We start from the raw sequence: 27,296 nt of genomic DNA on the forward strand, positions 1-27,296 counted from the left end.
AAGTAAAAAATAAAGTAAAAAAAATTTTTTTATAAAAACAGACTAAACATGCACACACACACTGCAAATACTGGCTATCAGTTAAAGGACTCCGCTTCTAAGAAACCTAGGCTTTCTTCTGGAGCTTACACAGCACTTAAAATCAAAAACCAAAACAAAACGTAAGTAAATAAATGAAAACTCAAGAATAAATAGAAGACCTTTCCCTCATTTTAAAAATGAGCAACGAGGCTTAGTGTGAACATTGCTAATGAAAAATTAATATACTGCGTCAAAAGTGATGGAGAAAAGTGTGTAGACACGACACTTTCAGATTCTTCCTGGAAGAAGATGTATTTAATAAAGAGTTAACGTTACCTCTTGCTCATAACCACTGTCTCACCTAAGCTCAACAGGACTTGGAGACACCCAGGTTCACTTAAGCCACACGTTTCCCCCAAAATCACTGATACCAATCCCTCATTAAAATGGCTCTAGCTGAACAGTCCTAAAGTTAAGAGTAATTTCCTCAAAGCACATGATACTTACTTCTAATCTGTTAGAACCAGCAATGTATTCAGTGTTTTGTTAAAGTTTCCAACTTCAAAATAAGTGCCTGTGAAGGTACTGAACCAGGCGAGGTCATTTTCTAACTGCAAAAGTGACTTCAACAAGCAGATGTTTTAAATGCTAATAAACCCATTAATTCAAATCAATTTTTAAAGGTAGAATAAAATTTAACTACATAAAAATAAGAGGTGAAATCACTTGGCGGTAGATGGGGAAAATCAGCAGGAATTAGTGACATTCCAGAGGGATCTGTCATTCCCATCTCACATCTCGCCCACCCCTGAGAGCTCAGATCCCACAAAATATGTCAGCTGTTCACACTGGCAGCTGAACAAAAGTTATCACCTTCCATCTCAAGAAGCGTCATTATTACCTGAGAATGATTTTCAGAGGCTATAGTTTTTCATTTTATTCAACCTATTTTACTTAAGGCTTAGCAGATAAACACTAGAAATCACATAAGGTAGCACTTTATACTGATAACAACTCATTTTAAAAGTCCCAACCAAAATTTCACTCACCTTTCGAAAATAAAACCTCTTTTTCACGTGACTGTATTTACAATAATTCATGAACAGTACAAAATTTAGCTAGCTCAGTGAGTAAACAGTCCGAATACAGATAACAGACTCTGGTGTAAAGAACTGGTCATGACTTACAGGTATTTTAGATTCTCCAAGTCTTCAAATGACCCACCAGGTATACTCTTGATCTGATTATTGTTGAGAAGCCTGTGAAAGAAAGTCTCAGTAAGAGTTTAAAAAACAACACCCTTCTGAACTGTGTTATGATTAAGCCACAGACCTAACACCGACATTCACTAAATGCAAATTAACACAAGCAAGAGCCCTGTGGGTGCTGGACGCTCCCAGCTCCAAGTTGCCTCGGGGGGCTGGTCCGTATCAGCGCACACTGCTGCAGCTCTGCACACAGTGGAGAAGCAATCCCCTCTCTCCTGCACAAGACGGCTCCCTTTATCCTGCTGTCTCTTCCATTTCCCCTCCAGCCAACTAGGAGGCCCTCGCAGAGGTGCAGGGTGTCCCGGAGGTCGGTGTCTCCCCACGGAGCTTTCCTTTTCACAGGGAGGGAGCTGGGGGCCGAGCCACCCATGTCCCCCCACCAGGCTTACAGGGCAGTGGTGACCGTTCCTGACCCCCAGGCCCTGCACTGAAGAGTCACCTCCTGGGCAGAAGGGCCAGAGCCCGTCTCTGCCCACGGCATTCAGCACAGCCCATGGCAGCCTGGAGTTGGGGTCTAAACCCTGGGACACAGCTGGACAGCACCCCAGCCCCACCAGGGCCCGTACTAGCTCAGGAGGAGGGCCGTCCCCTCGATCCTGCAGTGGGAGACGTGCCCAGCACAGGCCTGGATCACACCCAGAGGATGGACAGGTTCACAGAGGTCAGATGAGACACACGGGGACAAAGGCCACGATGGCCGCCAAGCCTGGGACCCAGTCCTGGCATCTTAACGTGCAAATCCCTCTGTCAGGCTCCACGGCAACCTCTCAGCCATGCCCACCCATGGTGGGCAATGGGGTAGACCTCCCTCAGCATTCCGGATCTACCCCCAGGGAAAGGTGTGATAATTTTGGTCTCTCTCTTCTACCGGCTCCCAGTACAATGTTTGGACTTACAATGTGTTCAAGTTTCTCAGCCCCCTGAAGGCCCCCGGCTGGATCTCTCTGATTCTGTTAAAGCGAAGATCCCTGTGAAGAGAAAAGAAACGCATTTACAGAGAGAAATCTGCGATTGTCACTAGTTGTGTGTCATCTTTAAATATTCGGTTTCCAAAAAAAAAAAAAAAAAAAAAAAAATATTCGGTTTCCAAGCAGCAATGAGGCATTTAAGAAATTAAACCCCCCTGTTCATTCCTTGGATGAACCAACCCTGGGCCAAGGCTAACAGATACATGAATATTTGTCTGAATGACAGGTGGACGCTCTCGCCTTACAGAGTTTGTTTAAACAATAATTATGGGGAGATAAGAGGTTCCTTTGTCACCCACCAATCCATCTCCGCCAGCCCACGGAACGCTCAAGTCTCAGTGTTAAGACAACAAACACAGGACGGATTTGCAGGGCCTCACGAAGGGAGTCACCCCTGGAGCAGGCGTGGAAACACCGGGGTTCCCTCCTGTAACCTCTGAGCTGGAACTCACTCCCCCAGTGAGGACGTTTAGCCCGAACGCTCAGAGCCACAAAGCTCACTCAGCGTGTGAGCTGGAAAAACAAGGTTATTTCACGTGTGCATCTTAACACGGTAAATAAAATTAAATGCACACGTAGAAGAGTGGACGGAGGGAGGAGCTGAGCAAGAGGCAGAAGCCGGCCCAGCGGGGGGAGACGCGCGGACACGGAGCAGGCCGGCGGGGCTCAGGCCGGGGCCCGGAGTGCAGGGACCGAAGGTCTGCTGAGATGCCCGCTCCCACCCTCCCCCAGCTAAAATCAAAATCTATCAGTTGAACAAGTGTGAAAGTCACCGACAACTAAACACAAAGACCCCTTTCCTGACCAAGGAGTCTTAGAAACATTAAAATTCCTTACTCACAGGCTGAACCCCTTCCGTCACAGCCCAACAGGGATCACGATGGGCTGAACTGTGTCCCCACAAGTTCACGCCTTGAAGCCGGGCTCCCAGGGCCTCAGAATGTGATCTTATTTGGGGAAGGAGTCCTTACAGAGGTGACCAAGTTCCAGTGAGGTCACTGGGGTGGCCCTGGTCCGAGACAGCTGGTGTCCTTGTAAAAAGGGGAGATTTGGAGACGGGCACACGGGGGAAGGCCAAGGACCGCGGCAAACCTCCAGAGCCAGACGGCGGGTGGGCGTGGAGGAAAGACCGGGCTCAGAATCCCCCTCGCGGCCACTGAAGGAAGCAGCCCTGACAGGTGACCCGGGATGTCCGGCCTCTGGGACTCCGGGAGAACAGACCCCTGTCCTGTCGGTGGTGCTTCGACAGGACGGCCACAGGAAACTCCCATGGGCATCCTGGGGCAGCACTGGTCCAGGTCACGAACGGACAGCCCTCTTATGCTATGTACTGAGCCCTTTCAGCGTTCATAATCTTTTCAGGAATCTGATTATGTTGACCCGATTCAATAGCTGTAACTGATGACAGAACTGGTTTGAGTTTGCGGTGGAGGCTTCTTGGAAAGCGTTTGTTTGAGCGGCTGAAACCACCTGTGTCTGCGCCGGGGCAGCGAGTGCAACGCACTGCCTTCGGGCATTTGCTTCCTCGCCCTGGGTCAAGTCCTCGGGACCCAGGCAAACAGTCAGCACCTGACCCTCACCCGGGTTCACTCTCCTTGGAGACCCTGTTGCCCACCAGCATGCTCCCCCAGGACCCCTCCTCCCCTGCACAGACAGGCTTGTTTCCTAATAAAGAGTAATTTACGTTCAGATTCAGAACAGAGCGAGCGGCCCCCTTGGGGGGGAGCTGGGACGGGGAGGGAGTGGAGGGCAGATGGGGGCAGCTCCCCTGGGGACCCTAACGCTCCCCGCAGTTCCCGCTTTCTTCTCGACTTCAGAGGTCTAAGGTGGCCCCGTCAGCGTCTGGTTCTGTCCCCCAGAAGCTTAACCCTGGTCCTTCAAGCCCCCCGCATCCCCTGATCCTAACGCACCGCCAGGCCCATCCACTTTCCCCAGACAAGGCACAGCACCAACTCCACCTCCTTCTCTTCCTCTGCCACCAACACTCGGCCAGGCCCGGCCGTGTCTGCAAACCTGACCTCAGTCCTGCACTGGACACCATCCACAAGCGCCCGGCCCACTGCTCCCATCGCCGCAACACACCTCCCGACCGGGATCGCGGCGGCCTTTCCCGTGGGCCCCGTCCACCCCTCCTAATGCTTCGGGCCCGTGGGCAGCCTGCATGGAGGACGCAGTTCCCCCGACCAGGGATGCAGCCTGCAGACCTCTAAGTGGACCATGCAGAGGGGCACCTGTGCCCAACCCACTGCCAGCACGGGGTGAGGGGCCTTTCAGGGCAGCCACGTGCACCTCCACGTGGCCCACACGGTGCATCATAGCCAGCTTGAACTTTCGTTTCCATTTTCTGCAACATGTAAACGCTTCCAAAGCGTCATCACTAATAAGTAATTAACTATTAAACAAGGTGCGTCTGGAGGCCACGCCCCTGTCCCCCGCACTGCTTCCCCTCCTCCCCGGTCGCTCTTCGGGGTTACTCTACCTCACACTTCCACTGTGTCCTTTTGAAAATCTAAGCAAATAGAACGTGTGTCTATTTCCCTCCCTTTCTTGCACAAAAGGCAGCTCGCTGTGAACACGCTTTTCTTCCCGGGGTAAACTGCGGAGCTTCCCACAGCCGTGTGTGGACACGCCTGCACCTCCTTCCAGGAGGTGACAGCGGCCTGTGCTTGGGCCACCTCGGAGGACCGCTCCGAGCCGTCATGGACGTACCCGGGACTGGCTCTCTGGACCCATCAATTCACACTGTCGCTGAGGTATTCACGGAACCGATTCCTAGAAAGGCATGGCTGGGCCGAAGGATAAACAGGCGTCATGACAGCTGACATCTCTGAGCTTGCTAAGTGCCCATCACTTCCATAAACACGCCACGCGCTGTGGGAGCCCAGCCTCAGAATCTGCCCAATGTCGCACGGGAGCGCGTGACCTGCGGGAACCAGACCCGGGCACTGCCTTTCATCCTCTGCTCCCAGCATGACGCTGAGCAGCGAGGGCTCCAGGAGGCTGGAGACAGGGGACAAAGCAGCCCAAGGGCGACTGCACCGTCCAGACAAGGCGGGCAGGACCCCCCAGAGGCCAGGGGGTGGGGCAGCCTGTGAGCAGGAGAAGGTTAAGGGCAGGCTGTGCACAGTGGCAGGGAGGGACAGAGTCGGCGGGGGTGGCCCCAGGCTGAGAGGTGTAGCCACTGCTGACAGGAGGGGCCTGGAGGAGTAGTGACAGCAGGCGGTCCGGTGACAGTCCTGAGGGCCCAGCGGCGGGCACACACGTCACACTTCCCACGCTCACCTCCACCTGCCTAAGCACCCAGAGCCCTTGCCAACCACATCCCTAAGGGCTGACTCGGTGCGTCCGTCATAAACACGGAGCCCAAGCACGGGGTCTCCCAGGCCGGGTCTGAGCAGCGCAGATGTCAGTGGGACCGGACCTCACCCTGCCTATTCCTGCCAGCTACGCTAGGAATGCAAGGCCCGACGCCCCTCTTTCCGGGCAGCCCCCAGAGCAGTGTCTGCAGGGAGCAGCCTTGAAGGATGGGTAATGCCACCTCCGGTCACCCTAATACTTGCCCACCGCTCCCCCTAAAAGGGGGACCTCCCCAAGGTCAGTGCTCCTCTCCTCCAAGGGACGTGCGGGCTCAGGGACCAATGCCCTTGTCTTGACCCCCAGGCCCCGGGAAGGAGAGAGAGGCCTGAACGTCACTCCCTCGATGGGACCTGTGTCTCCAGGTAGGAAAGTGATGGGTCAGGCGTTTCCGGCATCACCCGTTTCACTGCAGAGTTGGGTTCAACGACGCTCATGACACTTAACCACAGGACTCACTTTTAGTCTCCCCCCAAAATCTAGTACTGATGCTGCTGATTTTTAAAATATAATTTAACTCAGGGCTTCCCTGGTGGCTCAGTGGTTAAGAATCCGCCTGCCAATGCAGGAGACACGGGTTCGAGCCCTGGTCCGGGAAGATCCCACATGCCGCGGAACAGCTAAGCCCATGCGCCACAACTACTGAGCCTGCGCTCTAGAGCCTGCGAGCCACAACTACTGAGCCCGCGTACCGCAACTAGTGAAGCCCGTGCTCTGCAACAAGAGAAGCCACCGCAGTGTGAAGCCCACGCACTGCAACGAAGAGTAGCCCCCGCTCGCCACAACTAGAGAAAGCCTGCGCACAGCAACGAAGACCCAACGCAGACAAAATAAATATATAAAATAAATTTAAAAATATATATGTGTGTATATATATATATAATTTAACTCAATTCAGTATTTACTGAGTAGCTTTGAAAAAACAGGGGTCACGGCTAGAAATCACAGAATGTTGATACACTATGATACATGTATTTTTATTGGTTTTCATCTCTTTCTTCCTCCTTTCACAAAAAATTTGAGCAGCGTGAAAAAGTACCCATAAAACAATAGAAGAAGTAGCTAAAGGAACGAGGGGGAAAGGAAACAGGACAAATGGAGAAGCAGATGCTGGCGGCGGGATGCAGGTCTGGCTCAGAGTATCCCAGCCGCCAGTGCAGAGACAGCCTGATCAAGCACAAGATCATCAGCTCCAAAGAGCCCTTGGCACACTGCCCGGGAGAAGTGAAGCTTTACCGATGCTAAGACACAGGCAAAGCTTCTCACAAGGGTCCTCACAAACAATGGGCACGTAGGTGTACCTCCCGAGCACAGGTCTCATGACTGGCTCTGCGTGGGGGGGCTCCCCCCTCCCTGTACGCAATGGCAGGACTTCAGCGTGTGATTTGGGCAAACAGTTATAGAACTTCATCCTGTCCATCCAAGTGCATCCTTCCGGCCTCCGAGGCCTCCCTGGACCCTGATTTGCATCAAGGACTCACTAATCCTCCCAGGAGTGTGTCACCTACAGGTGTCATAGGCACCCACTCTCCTTCTTCACTCAAATTACTGATATTTAAAAAAAACAAAACAGGGGCTTCCCTGGTGGTCCAGCGGTTAAGAATCCGCCTTCCAATGCAGGGGACGCGGGTTCGATACATGATCGGGGAACTAAGATCCCATATGCCGCGGGGCAACTAAGCCCGTGCGCCGCAACTGCTGAGCCCGCGTGCCACAGCTAGAGAGAAGCCCACACGCCGCAACTACGACCCGATGCAGCCAAATAAAAAAATTAATTAATTAAAAAACAAAACAAAAACAAAAAACCAGAAACAGAAATGCAGGTCAGCAAAGGAAAAAACAGCGTCTGATGGTGAAGAGCACGTGGGTCCTGGTCAGAGGTTGGGGAGAGGCCACACGGGGCCAGGCATTCTGGACGAAGGACAGTGACAGAACCTGCACTTGCACCCATCACAGGGGACAGCCCTGCTCCAGCGGGGCCCAGGGCCTGGACACGCCGTCTCTGCATGTGCAGGGCGCTCTCGGACACCGGATGGTCCAGCGTCCACTGCAACAATGCGACAGCCCACCCCTCCCGAGGGCCCAGGGTGACCACGCGTCCTGGCTGCCTGTGAGGCCCCAGGACACAACCCTCAGCCCCACACCTATTAAAAACCGCTTCACTTTCAGGAGTGGAGCCGTCAGGGACCAGAAAGTCTTGGCTGCCCAGGTTCTGCCCCTCGTCCTTCTTGCCGTGGCACGAGGTGACCCACAGGCCGCCTGAAGGGACGAGCTCAGAAGAGTCACAGAGGTCAGCGCTTGACCCGCCACCACGGCAGAAGGCCAGGTTGCGGGGTCTGCTTTTTCCTCCCACTGTGTTGTGGACTTCTGTAAAACACAGAAAACGTCATGTCGTCCGACGTGGCAACAAAGCCCAGTTGCCAGGAAAGCTCCTGTATTTATCGGTGACAGAGCGGCCCTTGTGCGGTCAGTTGTGCAGACAGCACTCCGAGCCTGGCTTCTTCGGATGATGTCCAGGGCACCAGAGAACACGCGGGCCCTCCCCACACAGGAGCCTCAGGGTGCAGGGAGAGGGGCCCCGGCGGAATCATGCCCCCCCCCGAGGGCTGGCACTCCCGTCGAGGGGAGCGGGCGTCGGGGTCTCTGCTGACCATCACCTAGAGGACTTCCCTCTGGAGCCCTCCCAGGAGGTGGGTAACGTGCAGGCCCCTGGGTGACGGCGGAGCCGGGGGTGACCAAGGGGCGAGTCCTTTATTCTCCAGGAACAGCTCTGAATTTCCTGCTGTGTCCACTCTTCATCCAGAACCTCAGATCCCAGAAAAAGGCCACACGGACAGAGGACGGACGTGGGTGCTTGGGACACAATTTGCTAAGTGTTTCATTTTTTTGTCGTCTCCCCTTCCAGGATTTAAGCACATGGAACCAGGGACCCACCTCTTGACTCGAGAGCATGGAACCTGCTCGGAGGGGCTCCCTCAGGGCTGCTGACGGACGGACCCTAGACGGGCCCTGAGCTGCCGCCGTCTCCGGGCCAACGGGTCCTCCTGCGCGGCCGCCTCCCACTCGTGGGGGGGGGGACTAAAACACGGCTCGGGGGTTGGCAGCCCTTCACACGGGGAGGGCGGGGGACGCACTCCAAGGGGCAGCAGCGTCCAAACTATGCTGGGCCCTCAGCCCGCCTCCCCAGCTCAGCGTCCTGAAGGCGGGACCTGAATTAGGTCAACTCTTCCACAACCTTCTGACCAACTCGGTAAAGTCTGGTTCACTGAGTCATGTGTACGAATAAAGAGAAAACGGGGAGGCAAAAAAAAAAAGCCATTGTTTTCTCCTGATAGAGAATTTTTAAAACACTGAATGGTTCAAAGCCCAGGACAGAAAACTACTTCAAAAGAAAACGGACTTTGGGAAATAAACCAAGGTATTGATTCATTCAAAGGAAGCACACATGGAAAAGCGTTTACTCCGGTTCTGGTTTTGTACAGTTTGTACAGTTTGTACTCCGGTTCTGGTTTTGTACAGTTTGTACAGTTTGTACTCCGGTTCTGGTTTTGTAGGTTTTGTACAGCTAAAAAGAGAAGTGAGGAAGAGCTTAGAGTGTTTGGGCAACTGGGAGTGAGAAGTGAGCTCCGACCTCAGACAGGACCCTGGTTTCCACCTGGTGGCCTGCACAGACCACGGGACAGCCAACGTGTCCGTCACCCTGAAAACACCACTGCGTCACTGCTCCTGACCACCGAGGGCAGTTCAGTGCTGGGGGGGGGGTGCTCTGGGAACTGCCCTCAGCAAAAAGCGTTCAAGAGATGCTCTGCCCCTGCAACCTCTCCAGCCCGCCAGGAGTCAGCAGGGAGGACGCTGCTCATTGAGGACCATCCGGCTCATCGCCTTGCCACTGCACTCGGACCGCTGGGTCAATTGTTAAGAATCTCCTTGGTGTCACCATCGCTGGGCCCCCAGGGAGCACTCGAGGGCCCAACTCCAGCCCAGATCCCGTCCCTCCCCTCCCAGAACCGGGGAAGGAACCAGAGGAAGGCGCACCTGGCTGTGCTCCGAGACCGGCCACGTGGGCCCAGGCAGTGCCCCCTGTCTCCTAAAAGGCCGGGCAGAAAGATGGTGGGATTCGGGCCCACGCGGTCTCCATGGCAACCTCTCCACTCCGTTGTCACGGCTACGCAGCCGAGGGCGGTGCCAAAGCAAGGGACCTGCTCTGACCATGCACAGCTGTGATCAAGCACTGAGGTTTGAAACTCAAAAAACTACGACATCAGGAAGCACTACTCTTCTGTTTTCAACTATTTAAAAATGTAAAACGCAGAGTTCGCAGGACAGCAAAAGCAGGCGCTGGCCGCTCCTGGCCTCGCCCCAGGTCTGGACGAGGGTGCGGTCAGGCAGGTGTCTGCCCACCGTCCCAGGGGATTGCCTTCCGTGTCAAGAGCATCGCTCCGGGCCACATGCAAATGTAAAGCCTTCCCCGCGCCCCGCAGCGCCTCACAAACGAACGAAATGTATCTACTGGTTCACGCACCGCAGGCTGTGTGCTCTGGGAAAAACGCCCAAACTTCTCCCATGGCTGTTTAAAAAATGAAATCAGTGTTTTTCTTGCTTTCCAGACCAAAAAATGGCCATAACTGTGTACCAAAGACTTCTCCCTCCCAAGGCCATTTCCTTGCATCCCAGGAAGACCCCGTGCAGAGGCGAAGCCGAATACAGCAGTGTAATTAGGGGACAAGGCCCCCCTCTGTCTCTCAAGCAAACGAGGAGCCAAAACAGCCTGGACGAGCGTGAAATCCATTCTGTCCAGCTCAGCGTGTCAGTGAAAACACAGCGGCCTGACGCCCTTCTAATTAGAAACAGCCCAGGAAGCAGTGCCCACACCAGCAGAACCGGCCCAGGCGTGGGAAACGAGCTCCCGCTTCTGCTGGAGAACAAGAGCAGGTGCAGGTGAGCGCGTCTCCGGAGGAACACGGCACGGCGCGGCGGGGTCTCTGCAACACCACAGCTCCCCGTCCCCTGCTAGGGGTCTCGGGGTCTCTACCGAGCCCGGCTTCGCGCTCCAGCCCGTGGAAGCCCGAGGGGCTGCAGGGGAGCAGACACGGGCCTGGGCGCTGGTCTCACCCTGAGCAGCCACCGCGAGCCTTGCGCCCATCCAAGGGGCCCCGAAAGCCTGCCGTCCGGGTCTCGCGTGGGACACGGGAGCAATCTGTGCACGTGTGCCCACGTGTGTCCACAGACACACCCCCTCCAGGCCAGGGCGCCCCGAGGGCTGCTCTGCCTAGGTGAATCAGCTTCCGAGTCTGGCACCAGGCAGGTCCAGATTCAAATCCCTGCTCTGCTCTTCCTTGGCTGTGCAATCCTGGACAAATGCCTTGACTTCTCTGATCCTTCCTGGGTTTGCTCACCTGCAGGGTAAGGAGATGTCCCCACCTCTCCTGTGAGGACCACATGAACTGAGACCAGCGAAGCAGGAAACGGGCCGGGGACAGGACCAGAGCGGCGGCAACGGGCAGGGTGGGGGGGGGGGGCACAGGTCACAGGTGGGCCGAGTGCGCGGCAGCTCCGGAAAGGGACAGGCCACCTCCCGCTGGCGTGCGCGGTGAGCCTTCATCTCACGCGCAGAGGAGACATTCAGAGAAGGGAGTTAACTGGCCTGAAACCACACAGCCCACCTGGGCAGCCTACGGGGGGCCTGGGGCCTCATCCTCCGCGCCAAAAGCGTGTCCCCGAGACCCTCCTTCCCCAGGCACAGCCCCACCAGCCCCCATCAGTGTGACCTGAAGACACCAGAGCAGCACCCAGCAAGCCCCAGTTTCCACCTGGTGAAGATGCAGGTGCGGCTGGAAAGACTTGTGTGGTTTCAGCACAGCATTTCTCTGGGGCGCCAAAGCCATCCCAAGTCCACGTCTAGAAACCCGGCCGTGTGAGACTTCCCTCCCGCCGCCCATCCCAGAGCAGGTCTCTACCCAGCGAGGAGTCCACAGCACGTTCCCAGGTCCGACGCCCCCGGATCAGCACAACCACTTTCAGCCCCGGCAGGTGGATCCAACCAGTCTCAGCGGCTTTCCTGACTGGTAACCACACTGGCAAGAACGAGGGATGCCGTACACCACGGGGAAGACCCCGCGGGCCAGCTCCGGAGACGCGCCTCGTCTACCTGACGGCGACACTGCTGACACGGGCAAGTCCTCCTTACAGCGGAGCCTCATGCAGAAGGAATCACAGAACTAGCACAGCAGCCCGGCCGGACGGGCAGATCGGGAACCACCAGAAGAGATGCCAAAGCACCTGCTGAAGGGTCTGGTCTCTCCCTGGCTCCGCACGCGCTCAAGGCACCATCCACGCGCGCTGAGCCCAACCCCACGCCCTGCAGGGCTGCTAGGACTAAAAGGACGGGCACCGGCGGCCCAGCATGTCCACAGCTGCCACCTGCCGCCCGGTCCTGGCTCCGCCCCTGACCTGCCACCTGCCGGGCACAGACATCCGCCCACAGCCGTGCTGTGGCCTCACCTGGAAACCAGATGCTCAGTGAGTCAGGACGGAGACCGTGTGCCTGGAAGACGGCCACCTCGGGGTGAGCAGGGAGAGGCACACAGGGACCCGCTGACACCACCCCTGGGTCACCAACGTGATCTGGGCGCAGAGGAAAGCTCACAGATGGAGAAGCAGACGGGACAGGTGGAGGGAGGGCAGGGTGCACACAGGCACACAGGTATTCTCGTGGAGGGTCAGGAGATCAGTAATACAGAAGTCAGTCCACGGACGCCCTGGGAAGAGACAAAGTTTCTATGCCCCAAGGGTTACGGGATGCAGGATACAAAGTATTTTTCTTTTCCTTACTGTGTTAAAAAATCTGAAATGAATGATCACGCTTATATAATAGCACATAACTAAAAGATCGTTTTTTTCCTTTCCTTGTTGAATGTAATTTTAAACAAAGTAATCAAGTTTTGGGCTCAAGCAATAAAAACTCATTCAACAACTTGCAGCCTCGAACAGTAACAGAGGCGCCACACCCACTGGCTCTTCTCTGAGAGTCTCTCTCCCGGGCCAGGGGTGCCTTCGGGCGTCCAGGTGTCCAGGTGTCCAGGTGTCCGTGCTCCAGCCACCCCCCTGCCCCACCTCTGCCCTCTCTGCTTCCTTGGAGCTCTGAGCCTCTAATGGGCTTTTATGGCTGCCCTGGACCCTCAGAGCACAGCCTGCCAGCCTCAGCTCCGCTGCTGGCTGTTTATTCCCTTAGTATTTTCTAGTTCCTGTTCCCCAGAGAGACACCTGTCTGATTGAAGCCTGATCACAAGTAATCGGCCAGCACGTGGAGACTGTGTTTGATCTGGTGTCCACCTGGATCCAACCAGCTATGGCTGAGAGAACCAGGGTCACGCGACACTCGACACAGAACGGCATCAGCCAGGGTTCCCTGGAGAAACAGAACCAACAGGACGTGTGTGTGTGTGTGGGGGGGGGGTGCGCATGTAGAGAGAGAGATTGAGATTGGTTTCTGTTAAGGAAAGACTTATTGTGGAGGCTGGCAAGTCCACAGTTTGCAGGTGAGCCTGCAGGATGGACCCCCAGGGAAGGGCCGCCGTCTGATCCCAGGGCCGTCCTGCTTTTCTTCTCCTGAGTCCTTCCACCTATGGGAGGAGGCCCATCTGCGCTGTGGAGGGCCATCTGCTTACTTACTGACTTAAGTGTTCATCTCCTCTAAAAACACCTCCACAGAAACCTCTAGAATAACGTTTGACCAAATATCTGGGCACTGTGTCCCAGCCAAGTGGACACATAAAACTAACCATCCCAGACACCCAGGCGTGCTGAGATGTACCCTACTTGTTACAACAAATATTATAATTTACACAATTGAACGGGCTGAGTTTGTTCTTACAGAGACAGACAGAGCTTACTCTTTGAGTTCAGCAAAATAAACGGATAAATCATGTTATCCCACTGGGCACTCGTCCAAGACTTAGCCAACTGGCAAGCGGACAGTCACAGAACCCAGCAGAAACCAAGCCCAGGAAGTAGATTTCAGGCTCTACCAAACAGATTGACTTTTGCCTGCTGCTTTTCTAACAGCCTCAAATCAGGATGCGTTGTAGTTACCACCACGCAGGAAATGGATCAAAAACAGAATCAACAAGTACTGATACCAAAGAGTTACCCTCTACCAAGACGCTCCGGGATCATCTCACCTAGGAAGCTTCCTACATACACAGGTCTTGAGTTTTTAGGAAGACGGGACGCGCAAGCCAAGTTAATTACTAAATGAGAACACATTTCTAGGGTGTAAGTGATATCGTTTCATCAACCAGGACAAAAGAAGTGTGGGGCAAATAATAAACCCCAAGGAACTTAAAATGGATGGGTCAGAGGTGAATCCTCAGGAAAGGTTCTGAGGGGAGGGGACACGAAATGGAACCTTGTGAAGGGAGTAAAGGTAGACCTTAGCCGAGGCGGTCCCTCCTGAAATTTCCTCTTCACTTTCATTAAGGGGATCCCACGTTGCCAGCCTGACCCGCCTCACGGGCCTCTCCTTGGCAGGGATGCTGGCGCAGTCCTCTCCCTGGGCCCTGATGTCCAGATTTCCTATGGTCTCAGAGTCCTTCTCCAGTGAGAAATCGAGAAGCCTTAATGCAGCGCCCACCGTATGTAATGAACTGGGTTATCTCCAGCGCCCAGGTACTAGGCCAGCAGGGTCCTTGAAAGAACTGAGAAAATAATCACTCCAATCATTTTCTGTTGGGCTTCCTCCTCTCACAACCCAGCTGAGAAAGGCTGCTAGACACGGAACTCTGAGAAACCGCAGAAAAATGAGAAGGCGGCTTCTCTAAGACTAGGGAAAACAACGAGGAAGTTGGATTTTAAAGCCAGTGCGTTCTGAGTTTAAGAGGAAAGAGGCTTGGGTCTAAGAAAGTTCTTCCCAGGCGACCTCCTTTCTATAACCACCCCCCTCCCCTTGCTGGGCTTCCAACCCCACCCCTGAACCACGGGGGTGGGACGGATTGGGGACAGATCTGCGTCAGGATAGAGGCGCACAGCCTATGCCACAGATTCTGCCTCATGGCAGTGGGGTCTACGCATCTCAGCACCAGTGCCTGCCACTTACCAAGGACACCAGGATAGGGGCGGGGGGCGGAGGGAGGGACAAACAGACAGACAGATGGATGGATGGATGGATGAATGGATGAAGGCATAGGTGGTTATGGAAGGATAGATGCATGAATGGATGAATGGATGGACGGACAGATGGAGGGATGGATGGGCAGATGGATGGATGGATTGATGGATGGATGGATGGATGGAACGGCAGATGGACAGATGGATGAACAGATGGAAAGATGGATGGATGGATGGATGGAGAGATGCATGGGTGAGTGGATGGAAGGGGTGACACAGGCATTGACCTAAGAAAATTACACATCAAAATAACATGCACAAGAAAACAAGTGCTCAGGATTAATATTTGGCCACCCATTGCCATGCCAATACAAACATCCCACATGTCCGAATAAGTAACAACGATGACTAACTGCATCCACTTTAACTGCTATTTTTAAAAGTTAAAGCGCTGCTTAGCTGGTTCTGGATTTTTAGAAATACTGTTTCACTCCAGGAAGTGACAAGCCTAATCTAGGCTCTTCCCCTAAAGGAAGCTGTGACCAGGAAAAGAAGCATAAATTTAACCAGCGCTGCAGACGAGTGCAGCCCGCATTCCTCGGGTGACCGGCTCCCTCTCTCGCATTTGTCTGCAATCTCATTTCTTTCTGAGTAAAGAAATCTCCCGCCTGAGGGCTGTGTTGGCCTCACTTTTCCCCACAGAAAGGGAACATATCAATCCAAACACTGCAGGGGCAAAATCTTCCCATCTTTACCAATCCCAGCCTTTCATTTATTTAGAGTAATTCTGAATTTCCATTCACGTCCTCAATTCCTAGCAAATAATTAACATTAGATCTGGCAGGAATGGCATTTTAGAAAAGTTGGGAAGGGTAGGAACTCACAATTACGGAGCGTTTCCTGAGTCCCATGAAAGGCAACTTCTGGGTGCTGCATCACAAGGGGAGTTTAGATGTTTCTTAAACACTTGGGTTTGGCCTGGGAGAGAGAACGCCTATCTAATATGCACTGAAAACTAGCCTGGTGGTATTTCCTGTTTGCATCGCAAGTATCTGCTTCAATTAAAGGAGCCCCAGCGTCCTAGTTCTCTCCCGCTGCCTGTCTTCCCTCTGGACTCCTCTGGTTCACGTCCACAGGGTCAATAAACCCAGACGTGATGATAAGAACAGCTTCCCCAGCAGAGCATCGATCAGGCAGGCTGTGTCAGGAGATACACGTGCATCCCCGCCCTCATGCCCAGGACGCCCCTGCAGGTGGGAAACCGAGGCTTCAAGGGGCGAGAACCCTGCCCAGGGGTGCACATCGGGAAAGCTGGGAAGCAGCGCCCCGGCCGGGGCCGACCACACCCTGAGCTGCAGCCTGACTGGACGAGCTCTCCTTCCCCCTCAGTGGGACGGCCATCTCCCACAAGGTCAGCCTCCGTCATTAACACCGTGGCTCTTACTGGCTCCGTCTCCCTGCCCAGGAGACCACAGCTCGGCCAAACCGAAGGCAGCCTTGTCCATTTCCACGCCCGGCACCTGGCCTGCAACGTCTCCACGCAGGAGGTTCCCCCTGGCATGTCGCAAATAATAATTAACGACTTTGAACTTGATAGAACCTCAAAGGCAAGATACTTTCTCCCCAGAGAAGATTAGGTAGAGACTGCTAAAGGTTAGAAGTGTCCTGCTATTCTGGAGGGAACTGCCCTGCTCTTAACCTACCACGTAAAGCCTGAGACCCCACTCCGAGGAAGGTTTGGGGTGAGCGAGGGGGGCTCTGCGGGGCAGGCAGCGCGACGAGGCCCCTCCCGAACCCCCGCGCCCTGAGGTCACAGCATCTCCACCTGGAACACGGGAGGACACTGTCCCGCCCCATCGCTCACGGATTCCAGATCTGAGAATTTTCCCGCTTGCTAGAGTCGATCCTTGCGGTGTCCCTGTCACCATCGAGGGCGGGCACAGAGATGAGGATGTGGACTCGTGTCCTTTTCAGCGTCTATTCGGTGCCATGTTGCTCGCATTTTTGTGCCTTTTGTTGGTGACTCTGCTGTTTAAAATCGCCCCCGAGTGTGATGCCGACAGGCTGTCCGGTCACGGGGAAAACACGTGTGTGGGATCAGCTTCCTCCAGGCACGAGTCTGTGCTGCCCCGAGCTCCACGTTGATGCACCAACGACAGACGTTAAGTAAGTCCTCTGTAAACAGAAGCTCACAAGACCGGGTTGTGCATCAATCTTTGGATGACAGCAACGCTGTGACCTGCGCCGGGCTGGACCCTGACCCTGTGTCTCTCGGAAGCAAGGGTCCCGGGTCACTAACTCAGAATTCGCAGAGACTATGTAGAACCAACCCCGCGAATAACGAGAATCAACCTTAAACTTCGCCTCCGGTGACCGAGGCGGTGCTGAGCTGGGGCTCTCCCAGCCCCTCCCACCTCAGATCTCGGGGCCCAGCAGGGACATCCAACCACAGGGCAGAGACCACACAGGAAACTGGCCACAGACGGGGTGGCCGGAACCCAACATAAGCCAGGCTGCGCTGCAGCCTGGGGAGGGGCCCACACCGGAGCTGGCGCAGTCCTCAGGACGCGCTGACATCAAAGCCTCCGGAGAGAAAACCCGGGACCACCATCAAGGCGCGGCTACCGAGTGAGGGCGCACAGGTGCGCGTGCCATGTCTCCACGGTCAGGTGTGAGCGGCGCCCTCGGAGCCGTGCGCCCCGCGTCCCGCAAGCCACCTCCCTCTGCGGGCATGCACCTCGGCCTGGCGTGGGTGAGTTAGTTCTGCGGCAGGTGGGCAAACGATGCCGAGCGAAGGGGGGACACCTGTCCTCGGGAAAACACGGACGATGTCTAGGAAGAAAACGGAACAGGAAAAGACCACAACGCACAGACCCGTCCCTGGTGCAGACCAAGCCTGCAGATTACAGACACGTAGTCAAGGCGAATAATCCCAAAAATGTACACAAAGGCATTCAGAGGTACGGTTTACACTAGCAGAAAAGTGGAAACAAAGAAATGACCCATGATGAGAATCTGATTCAATAAAGTTGGCAATCCCAAAAAATAAATACTATGTGGCCATCAACAATGATGGAGCAGACCTCTAACCACTGCAGACACACGGCTACCGTGGGCGGGCAGGCTTAATCGCGTGCAGAGGGCACAGAGAGCAGGACACGTCCCCTTCTAACGTCTGGAAGCAGGCAGACGGGCAGGTAGGGAGGTGGGTAGATACAGAGAGACAACACATAGACACAGAGATAGAGAGATAGGTCCACAGATGCACAGGCGATAGATGATAACACAGCAGACGGCGCTGATGGACAGACAGAGCTGCGGACGCGGACAGACACACAGACACCCCAGTGAGTCCGTGTCCATGTGCACTCGCATGACCGTTTGTGTATCTGAGGGAAAGCCCGGCAGGCTAACAGTTTCCTCTAATAATAGAAAAGTGCGTCATTTATTATGGCGTTTTTATTTGTATTTTCACATTTTTCTACCATGAACATGTACAGCTTGCGTAAAAATATTTAAAACTATGTTGTAAAAGAAGAGTAAACAGGACGGGGCACGGGAGCGGGTGAGGGGCAGGGTCCACCGCCTCCTGCTCGCAGCCGCGCCTGCAGGGCCTGAGGGACGGCAGCTGCAAATCTCCAAAAACCCAGCGCAAACCCAAATATGCCTCGTCCTGGCAGAAAATCTTGAGTCAAGCGCTTGGCTTCTAAGAAACCCGGCTGTGATCTACGGGTCGCCACCACAGGCTGTTCAACACCTGCCACGATAATTACACGGGGCAGCTCTCGGTTGAGGAGGAATGAACAAAATCCTTGTTAGAAGAAGGAGATTCTAGTTTTTAACCTCTGTTTACCCGTGATGGTCCCTGTTACAGCTCACAGTGGGACCTAAACTAACGGGGGCTGGAGCAGGGAACCACCACACGGCACAGGACACGGGAAGCCAGGCCGACACCTCGCAGCCTGCTCTGCTCTGCACGTGAGGGGCCAGAGGTGCCCACATGCAACGGCAGCGCCTGGAGACGACACAGCGAAGGCAGCACGGCAGCCAGGCATGGCCCGTCCAGCACGTCCGACACTCCCAATGCGGTTTCCCTTCCTGGGGAGGCCCTAAACAACGTGCCAGAGCCCTCCAGGCACCAGGTGGGGACAGGGGACCGGTGCCCCCCCAGGCAATGTGAGCACAAGTTGACGTGTCCCCTCGGGGCAGTTGAAGCCCTGGACCCTCCTCTTGCTCACTCCCCCCTCCGCTTCCCTGACAGCCTGAGGGCCAGGGACCAGGACAGCAGAGCTACAGGGTGGACAGAGCCTGGGTCCCCAGGTCACTAGTAGAGCGCCGTTACCTTAAAGGGCCAGACAGGAAATGTACTGTCATGTCACAACTACCCAGCTCTGCCTTTGTCCTCAGAAGCAGCCGCAGCCACAGGTGGGTGAAGGGCGTGGCATGTCCCGCACAGATCAGCCCAGCACCCAGGCCACTGCCCTGCCCTGCTGGCCAGGGTCTGCAGGCCCCGGGTTGAGAGCAGAGCCTCCAGTGACAGCTGCCCAGCAAGGACATCCGCCCTGGATTCTGTGTGAGGGAAGTAGGAACTCACACCGTTTTAATCCACCGAGACCCTGCGACCATTTATTACACAGCTTCAGTTAAACTCCCCTGCCCAGTACAACAGCCTTCCAAAGGCAAATGGAGAACAGCGGGTTGGACAATTTTTAGTTTTTTTAAATCAGGACTTGTGGCATGTGAAAGCATTATTCTATTTGTTACTTTCTTTATAAGCCACACTGTTATAAAGTTGCAAAAGAATTTAATGAAGGTCTTACAAAATTACAAAAAAAGATGGGATAACAGGGGCCAGACTTCCTCTCCGGTCTGAAACAACCAAAAAGCTGACAAAATACATGAAACAACTGTTTTCAGGATACGGTGCATGGGTCAGCAACGGACAGGATCCCCGAGGGAGTGAAAACGAAGGGGGTGAGCACCGAACCGCCCCCGGTTGCTGCCCAGGGGACAGCGAGAACCCAAAGGACGCAGACAGGGCAGCTGGAGCTCCAGGGACAGAGAGAGGACGCCAGGGACCCCGGAGCGTCAGGCGCTCAGCGGAGCCGTGCGTGCGGGGGCGATAAAGATCAGAGCAGAGCTCAGCAAAGCAGAGAAAGGAAAAACCAAAGAGGAAAATCAATGAATCCAAAAGTTGGGTTTTTGCAAAGATCGATACAACGGAAAACCCTCTAGGCAGACTGATCAGGAAAAAACGAGAGAGAAGACACGCATTTCTGACATCAGGAACAAGAGAACTGACATCCCTGCAGATCTTCAGACGTTAGGAGGATAATGAGGAACTTCACGATGGATGGCTGTCCAAGCTCCCAGCCCCCAGGGCTCACTCAGGAAGAAACTGTCCCGAACAGCCCTGTGTTTACTGAAGAGTTTGAGATCACAGTTTAAAACCCTCCTAGGAAGCCTAGCCCAGCCCGGGGGCTTCCCCGGGAAGCTGGACCAGACCTTCAAGCAGCGCTAAGCCCCGTCCCCCCTGCTCTCCCCAAACACTGGAGACCAGGCAGCGCCTCACACTCACTCTGGGAGGCAAGGTCTACCCTGATACGCAAACCAGACAAAGACATTCCAGGAAAGGAGAACAAAGCCCAGAACCCCTGGTGAACACAGATGCAGTCATGCCCAGTGAGGCAGGACTCGGGAGGAAGGGCTGCCAGGGGCGGGGACCCGGCGTGTGAGGAAGTTCATTATCCTGATTGTGGCGACGGCTGCACAGACCGGACACAGCAAAGTCCCCCACGTGCGTGCCGCGAACACGAACGCCTGCTGTCCTGTCAACGCAATCCCCACAAGGCTTTTTGTTTTCCTCAGTGAAAACTCATGCAGACAGAGGTCAGAAAAGGGAATCGTCACTGCTTAAGCTTCCACCGCGGACCTGACCGTAGAACCGAAGGGGACGAGGCTGGGGGCTGCTCGTGGGCCTCTGAGCTCCGTGGGCTGGGTGACAGCAGCCTGCACCCCCCCAACCACCCGCCCCAGGCCCCCTGGGGCTGGGCATCCAGACGCCGGCAGGCACCATCTCTCTGCTCAATGAGCCGGTTATCCAGTGGGCACCCAGGTCTGAACAAACCACCCTTCAAAGGAGGCGGAAGGAAACCACACAAGGTCAAGGAGAGCCCTGGGGACACAGCGTCAGATCACTGCCCACCCAGGGTCTGGGGGGGAAGTTCTCTGCAGTCTGGTCCCCTCTTCCCTACCCCTGAGGTGGCTAAGAAGGAGAGAAAGGCAACAGTGTCCAGAAAAAAAGAAACTGATCAAATTAGCAGGGATAACCGACCCAGTACCCGAGCCAAGAAAGGGGGAGCCCAGAATTAAGTCCTGAAACAACTAACACATTCTTACTTAAATTTTTCGCCAGTTTTGATTCAGTCACATGAGTCATCGTTGGACTGAGCTACCTCGGGATGTGCCTAAGCTTTCTGTGGGCTGGTACCATCTGAAGAGAAACCAAGGGACCAGGAGAGGAGCAGGTGTGACTTCTATTTTTCAAAATTAACTTCAAGATAAAGAAAACATGAACCACTGGGCTGACCCATTTAGCAAGATCCTCAGTTATCGATGATATTTTAAACACCAAAAAGCACTCCCTCACCCACTGACACACGAGGGCTGAGTTTTGTGCAGGTGCTACACGAGACACGTAGTTACCAGTTCAAGTCCAAGGCCGACCCCAGGGAGCTACTGGCCAGCAGAGACATATACTAACACACGAAACGTCCAAATTGACTATTTAAGCATCAAATTCAGTGATGTTTAACTGCTTTTAAATTGAATTCACCCAAAACTGTATTTGTAAACAAACCGCATTTTCTTGTGTACCCCCAAAAGCACATGAAACTGTCACAATTCAAATGCTCGTTAAACCCGGACGCTAAGTTGAGAGACCTGACGTCTCGGGCACTGAAGGCCGGCAGCGCCCCGCCAGTGCACACGGTGGAGCGAGACGGGAGGCCGGGCCCAACTCCAGCCCTGGGCGCTGCCCTCAGAGCTCGGCCGGGACCCCGAGGCCCCCATTCCCTCACCACGGCACCTACTCCAGTTTCTTCCTGTTGGCAAGTGCCCAGGAAAGAGCCCGGCATCTCCAGCCAACAAGACAGAACCTCCTACTCAGCCAGCGGGAACCAGCACATGCGCACGGACCTTCCAGCGCTCACCCATCCGTCAAACGGATGACGGGCCCAGCTCCGGAGACTGGGATTCTGTCGCTGTTCTGTTGACACCTGACCGTGGCGCCTGTCACGGGTGCAGTGGACAGCTCTCTCCAGCCTGCCCCCCGCCACCTCTTCTAATAAAATGCCCGCCTTCCCCCAGGCAAGGAGCCCTCCCCCGCTTCCAGGCCAGAGTCCTCGGGCAGGGCAGGTCCTGTCCTTAGCTCCAGGAGCCGCCAGGCCCAGGCCTGGTGGGCATGACCGCCCGCCGCCCAGGGTGCTGGGGACAGACAGCGGGTCTGTTCACACGATTCCCACAACTCGTGCTTGTGACCGAGACTCATCTCCTGCACTCAGGCCATCGGACGGGAAGCCGACAGCTGCCGGGCGTCACCAGGCAGGGAAGCTGAGTCATAGGACTGAGGAGGCGGCCGGGGACGCACAGAGGGGAGGAGACCACGTCCAGGCTGCAGTGTCCACACCCCGGACGAAGCCGGAGCTACCCCCGGATTCGGAGTCACAGGGCCCGATGAGCTTTCTTTTTTACAACGATTTCCTTGCCTCGCTAATAACACAGAGGAGGGGGGGGCCTTCTAGCTGCCCTGCTGCCGTTTCCAAGGAAGTTTTTCCAGATGCAGCTTCCAAAGGCATGTTTTCAAATGTAAAGTTGTGTCCAAACTGAGCACGGACCCAGGACCACTCCCTGATGGCCGACGTCACACACAGCATCCCAGGTGGCCTCTGGAAGCTTCCTCGGGTCACCGAGGTCTCCTCTCTGCACACAGCACGCTGGGCGTTGGCAAAGCTGTGGGCTCGGGACGCCGCCAAATGGTCACCACCATTTTGGAAAAATAAATTACCAACATTCAGATACTCGAAAAATGTCCCTCTGAGCTGTGAGAATGAAGACTCTGACTTCATCCCAACAAGAAGTCTAAAAGCAGAAATCTGCTTCAGGTTAAGCCACAGGCTTCAGCTAAAAGCCTGTTGTCCCGGCCTGCACGGGTGTCCTGAAGAGACCGACAGCCAGAGGCTGCTTTGCTGACCTGGTGAAGCCTCACCCAGGGGAGGAGAGGCCAGTCCTCCCTGGGGGCCGAACGTGTCCCCGCAGGATGGGTGGCGGGAGCGAGGGAACTCCCTGAACCCCAGAAAGACAGGGGAGGGGGACGTGAACGGTGCAGCTAGACAGCCCGCCCACCTCCTGACCCGGGAACGCTCCCTCCCTCCGGCCACCTGTAGGCCAGAGACCTCACCTGGGCGCACAGGGAAGCGGTGGGAAGTTAGATCCTCGCGTCGGCCAGCTTCCAGGAACTCCAGTGGAGGCTGGTAAGGGGAGAAGCTGTGCCTTGGGGGGCTAGTCCCCAGGGAGCACCAGGACCTTCTCCGAGTACGGGTATCACCCCAAAGACGGGCGGCCACTCGCCCAGATCACCAGAGGCGATGGCGCCCAGGGCTGGCCTCCCGCAGCCCCCCTCGGCCAGGCACGCCTGGACGGCCAGTTGCCCTCGTCACAGTGCCGCAGGGCCTCCCTCCCCAGCACCCCAGTGGACCCGGGACCCCGAGAGGCAGGAACCGGAAGCTGGCCCAGGCCCAAACACAGACGTCGAGGGATGTGGGGACAGCTGCCTGGCAGGCTGACCACGACCCCAGGGGAGGAGCTCTCGCCAGCCCCCGGCCCTGGGTGCCCTCCGAGGCCAGGGCTTCCTGTCACATGGACAGCGGCTTTGGAGCGGCCTGGACCGTGGGGTGGGAGCCAGCTTTAAGGAGGTGACCCCACGACCGCACAGACGAGGCCACGGAGAGAAGGACGGGGCCGGGGGTGGGGCACGGAGGGCTCGTGAAGACTCGCGAGGCGGGAGGTGAAGAATGTGTCTCGGGAGGTGTAGAATGTGTCGTCCCCGAGAGGTCCCGGCGGAGGGGAGGACGGGAAGCGGGCCAAGTAAAGAGGGCACACTGCTTAGGTTTTAGCGCTAGCTGTTTCATCATCACCATGACAAACGTCTCCTGTAGTGCTGAGCAGAGTAAAATACTCAAAAACTAAACAAGTATTTCTACAAACGCTGAGCTGAACTGAGTACCACACCCGATGGTGAAGGGACCAGCTGCAGCACCAAAGCCCGAGGACTCCAGATCCTAGGGCGGCTACAACACCACTTTCTACTCTCCAGGGTCAAACCGGAATCACAGGACACTCTCGGACCATCATTTCTGAAGCCCAACCACGAGGCAAAACAGGCCACTCTCGGGCCCCACCTGGACACACCCTGAAACACCCTGAGCAGGAGACCAGTCTGATATGCCCAGCAATTCCCATTCAGTCTTTCTGGGGGGGCCGAGGGGAGGTGGGAGAGGGGAGGGTCCCAAAAGCAAAGGGATGAAGTGATGGCTGGACGGCGCAGTTAGGTCTGGGGCCAGGGTCTTCACTTACCCTCACATCTTTTAAGTCCCCAGTTGCCACCAAATAATTTTTTAAAAATAGAAAACAGCAGCAGATGCATGAGAGCAGAGACCTGGGAGAAAAGCTGAAAGTGAACACTGAATGTTTCTGCACAAGTGTAACTTGTAACATGACTGCACCCCAAGGAGCAGCCCCCCAGGAACGCGCCAGACCGGACCCCGGAGCCCACAGGCGGCAACATGGCGCCCCCGAGCTGGTCTCTCTCATCATCACCGCCCGCCTCTGCGTCCCCAGTTCGGGGCCCCCAGCTGGACCCCCTCCCACCAGGACTCAGTTCTTCCCCTGTCCCAGGTCTACACTGGCAGCGATGGGAGCTTCCACCCCCTGTGCCTGTGTCTACGCAGCTGTCAGCTGGGTGTGTGTCCATGTCAGCGATAATCCGCTTGGTTCTGTGAGGGATCTGGTCAGCTTAGCACACCCTGCCCCCTCACAGAATCAACGAGACCACGCAAGGTCATTTCAAAACATCTTTGAAAACTACAAAACCCCACAGAAGCATAAAGCAGAAGGATTTCTGGAACTCTCCAGGGTTACCTATTTATTAGGTCACTTTCCCTTCCTACCCTCAGCTGTTTTACAAAACCCTATGAGGTTCCGTGGAGAATCTCACCACCCGCAGGAGGCTGCTGGCTCCATTTCTGTTCTACAACCGTCACATTTTAAAATATTGTTCTTTTTAAAAAGCCATTAAGATGTGAGGGCAAAGCACAGTACGAGTATTAGACTTTGGCCAGATGTGAAAAATGGCTTCAGGGTCCAGGCTTTTTCCACTGACTCACTGAAGAATGACATGACTGGCTCTCCAGAACACCCTCACTTGGCCTGTCACGGTCCCTCTCCTCAGAGCCTGATGCCCTCCTGCTCGCTGCCTCGCCCCGCTGGCCGGCCCTCCGCACGGGAAGGAAGCCCGTGTCTGTCTCTCTCGGAGGGACAGTTTCCAGGCTGCGCGGAGAGTCCCGCCAAGGGCCCGCAGGAAGCTGCCAGCACAGCCGGCGACCACTAGCAGAATGGTCTGTCCGTGTACTTTGTTTTAAAAGTAGGAACACTGACCGCCCACTTCCTGAATAGTTCACTCAAAATTTTACAACTTTTGCAGGCTCTTCATGGTGCCAAAGTACTCTGGCTCGGCCAAGAAAAGTGGAAACTATTTTTGGCATTCAGAAGGGCAGCTGTGGGACGCTGAATACAGTCAGCGCCTGAAACGCAGGCTGCCTTTACAGATTTTGAAAATTTCTCATCAGAGGCGCATCCAAACAGGCCTGCAGCGACTCTGCGGCATCCGGGGCCGGGATCCTCTAGGGAGGGCGGGGGTCGGCCGGCGAGGGCGCGATACGTCCTGCCAGCCGGAGCGCCGGGTCTCCGATGGCACCACCTGGGCGCGCCCCGGCTGGAGATGAGGGCGGGGACGTGCCCCGGGCGCAAACCCGCTCGGACCCCGACTGTATCCACCCCCGGGCCGCCCGCGCTGCCCCGCAACTCGGGGACCCGCACCGCGGCGCCTCCCAGAACTCGGCCAGGCTAGCTCACGGCGCGGAGAAAGCCCCAGAGAACCGTGCGCCCCACGGGCCCCGGGACAACCCGGGCAGGAGGCTCTCGGCGCCCCAGCAGATGCGGGGACGTGAGGTCACGGAGGGTGCGCCAGGGAGGGCCCCTCCCCCGCCCCCAGAGCCGGGACAGGGGTGCCGCGCTCAGGGAGGAGGGGAAAACGGGGAGCGGGAACCGCCGAGTAGAAGGAGGGGGGAAGAGGGGGAGGGGAAAGGAAGGGGGAGGAGAGGAAGCGGGAGGAGGGGGAAGCCGGGCCCCGGGAGAAGAGGGGACCGGAGAGGGGCGGGAGCGGGAGGAAGGCGAGCGGAGGAGGGGAGCCAGCAGCACCGGGCCGGGCAGGGCGGGGGGCTTTCCCCGGCGGGTGCCGACAACTTTCCCGTCCCTCGGGGATGCCGAGCTCCGAACAAAGGCGGCTCCGGAGGCGGCGCGCGCTGCGCTCAGGTCCGCCCCCCGCCCCGCCACGGAGGACAAAGGCGCCGCCGCGCGACCCTCCCCCCGGCCCCCGGCCGCCCCGCGCGCCCAGGTCCCCCGCGCCCCGCCGGACTCACAGGATGGAGGTCTGCGGCGCCACGGCGGGCACGGCCTCCAGCAGAAGATGCATGCAGCGCACCGTGGTGCGGAAGCACAGGCAGCGGCTCGGACACCCGTTGCCCGGCTTGGGGGCGACCGCGGCCAGTGCCCCCCAGCACGAGCACAGCACGAGCGCCAGCAAGCAGGGGCGCGCGGGGCGCGCGGCGCGCACGGCCATGGCCCACGGCGCGCGGGACGCTCGGACTGTGCGACCGACCGCGAGGGCCCGGCGTGTCCACCGCCGCCGCCTGCGGCCCACGTCCCAGCTGCGCGCGGGGGGCGGGGGGCGCCAGCTGTGCACATGCGCGCGGCTCCTCCCCGCCCGCCCCCTCCTCCCCAAGGGCCGGGGCGGGGCGAGGACCTCCCGCCGGGCGTCGGGCCGCGGCGCTGCCCCGGGTGCGGAGCTCAGGTTGGGCCCGCGGGTTCCATTCCCAGGTCTGCGCCCACGACCGGAGGCCTCGGCCAAGTTGCTCCGCCTCGCCCAGCCGCCGTTTCCACATGTGCAGTAGGGGTGGGGGTTGTTTTATAACACACGTTCGCAGTGCTTAGCAAGCTGCAGGCACGATTCCAAGCGCTTGCTGGAGCTCTCCTCGCTCTCTCTCTGTCTCTGTCTCTCAGTCTCCCTCCCTCTCTCTCTCTCTCTCTCGCCCCCTCCCCCTCCGCGTGTCTCTCTGTCTCTGTCTGACATGTACACACACCCGCTGCAGCAGGATCGGAGCCAGGGGTCTGAGCCCGTGAGGCCTGTTAAGCACCCACGGCCTGGGCACTGCTGACCCCAGGGCACCGATGGGAGCGCAGAAAA

The 27,296-nt window shown here is 56.4% G+C and overlaps 1 protein-coding gene across 2 annotated transcripts in view; it reads right to left on the reverse strand.

The window, feature by feature from the left end:
* PXDN (peroxidasin) overlaps positions 1 to 26,778 on the reverse strand; it is a 65,878-nt gene extending 39,100 nt beyond the window's left edge. The window contains exons 1-3 of one of the 2 annotated variants that reach the window (XM_068564608.1): positions 26,473 to 26,778; positions 2,186 to 2,257; positions 1,209 to 1,280 (exon numbers count right to left, since the gene is read on the reverse strand). In XM_068564608.1, coding sequence (XP_068420709.1) covers positions 1,209 to 1,280; positions 2,186 to 2,257; positions 26,473 to 26,672 — 344 coding nt within the window. In that variant the 5' untranslated portion in view covers positions 26,673 to 26,778. The remainder of the gene's footprint in view (positions 1 to 1,208; positions 1,281 to 2,185; positions 2,258 to 26,472) is intronic. The other variant, XM_068564607.1, reaches the window with a different exon arrangement.
* Positions 26,779 to 27,296: the final 518 nt, after the last annotated feature.

Source organism: Eschrichtius robustus, chromosome 15, assembly GCF_028021215.1.
Source record: "Eschrichtius robustus isolate mEscRob2 chromosome 15, mEscRob2.pri, whole genome shotgun sequence".
NCBI classification, from domain to species: domain Eukaryota; kingdom Metazoa; phylum Chordata; class Mammalia; order Artiodactyla; family Eschrichtiidae; genus Eschrichtius; species Eschrichtius robustus.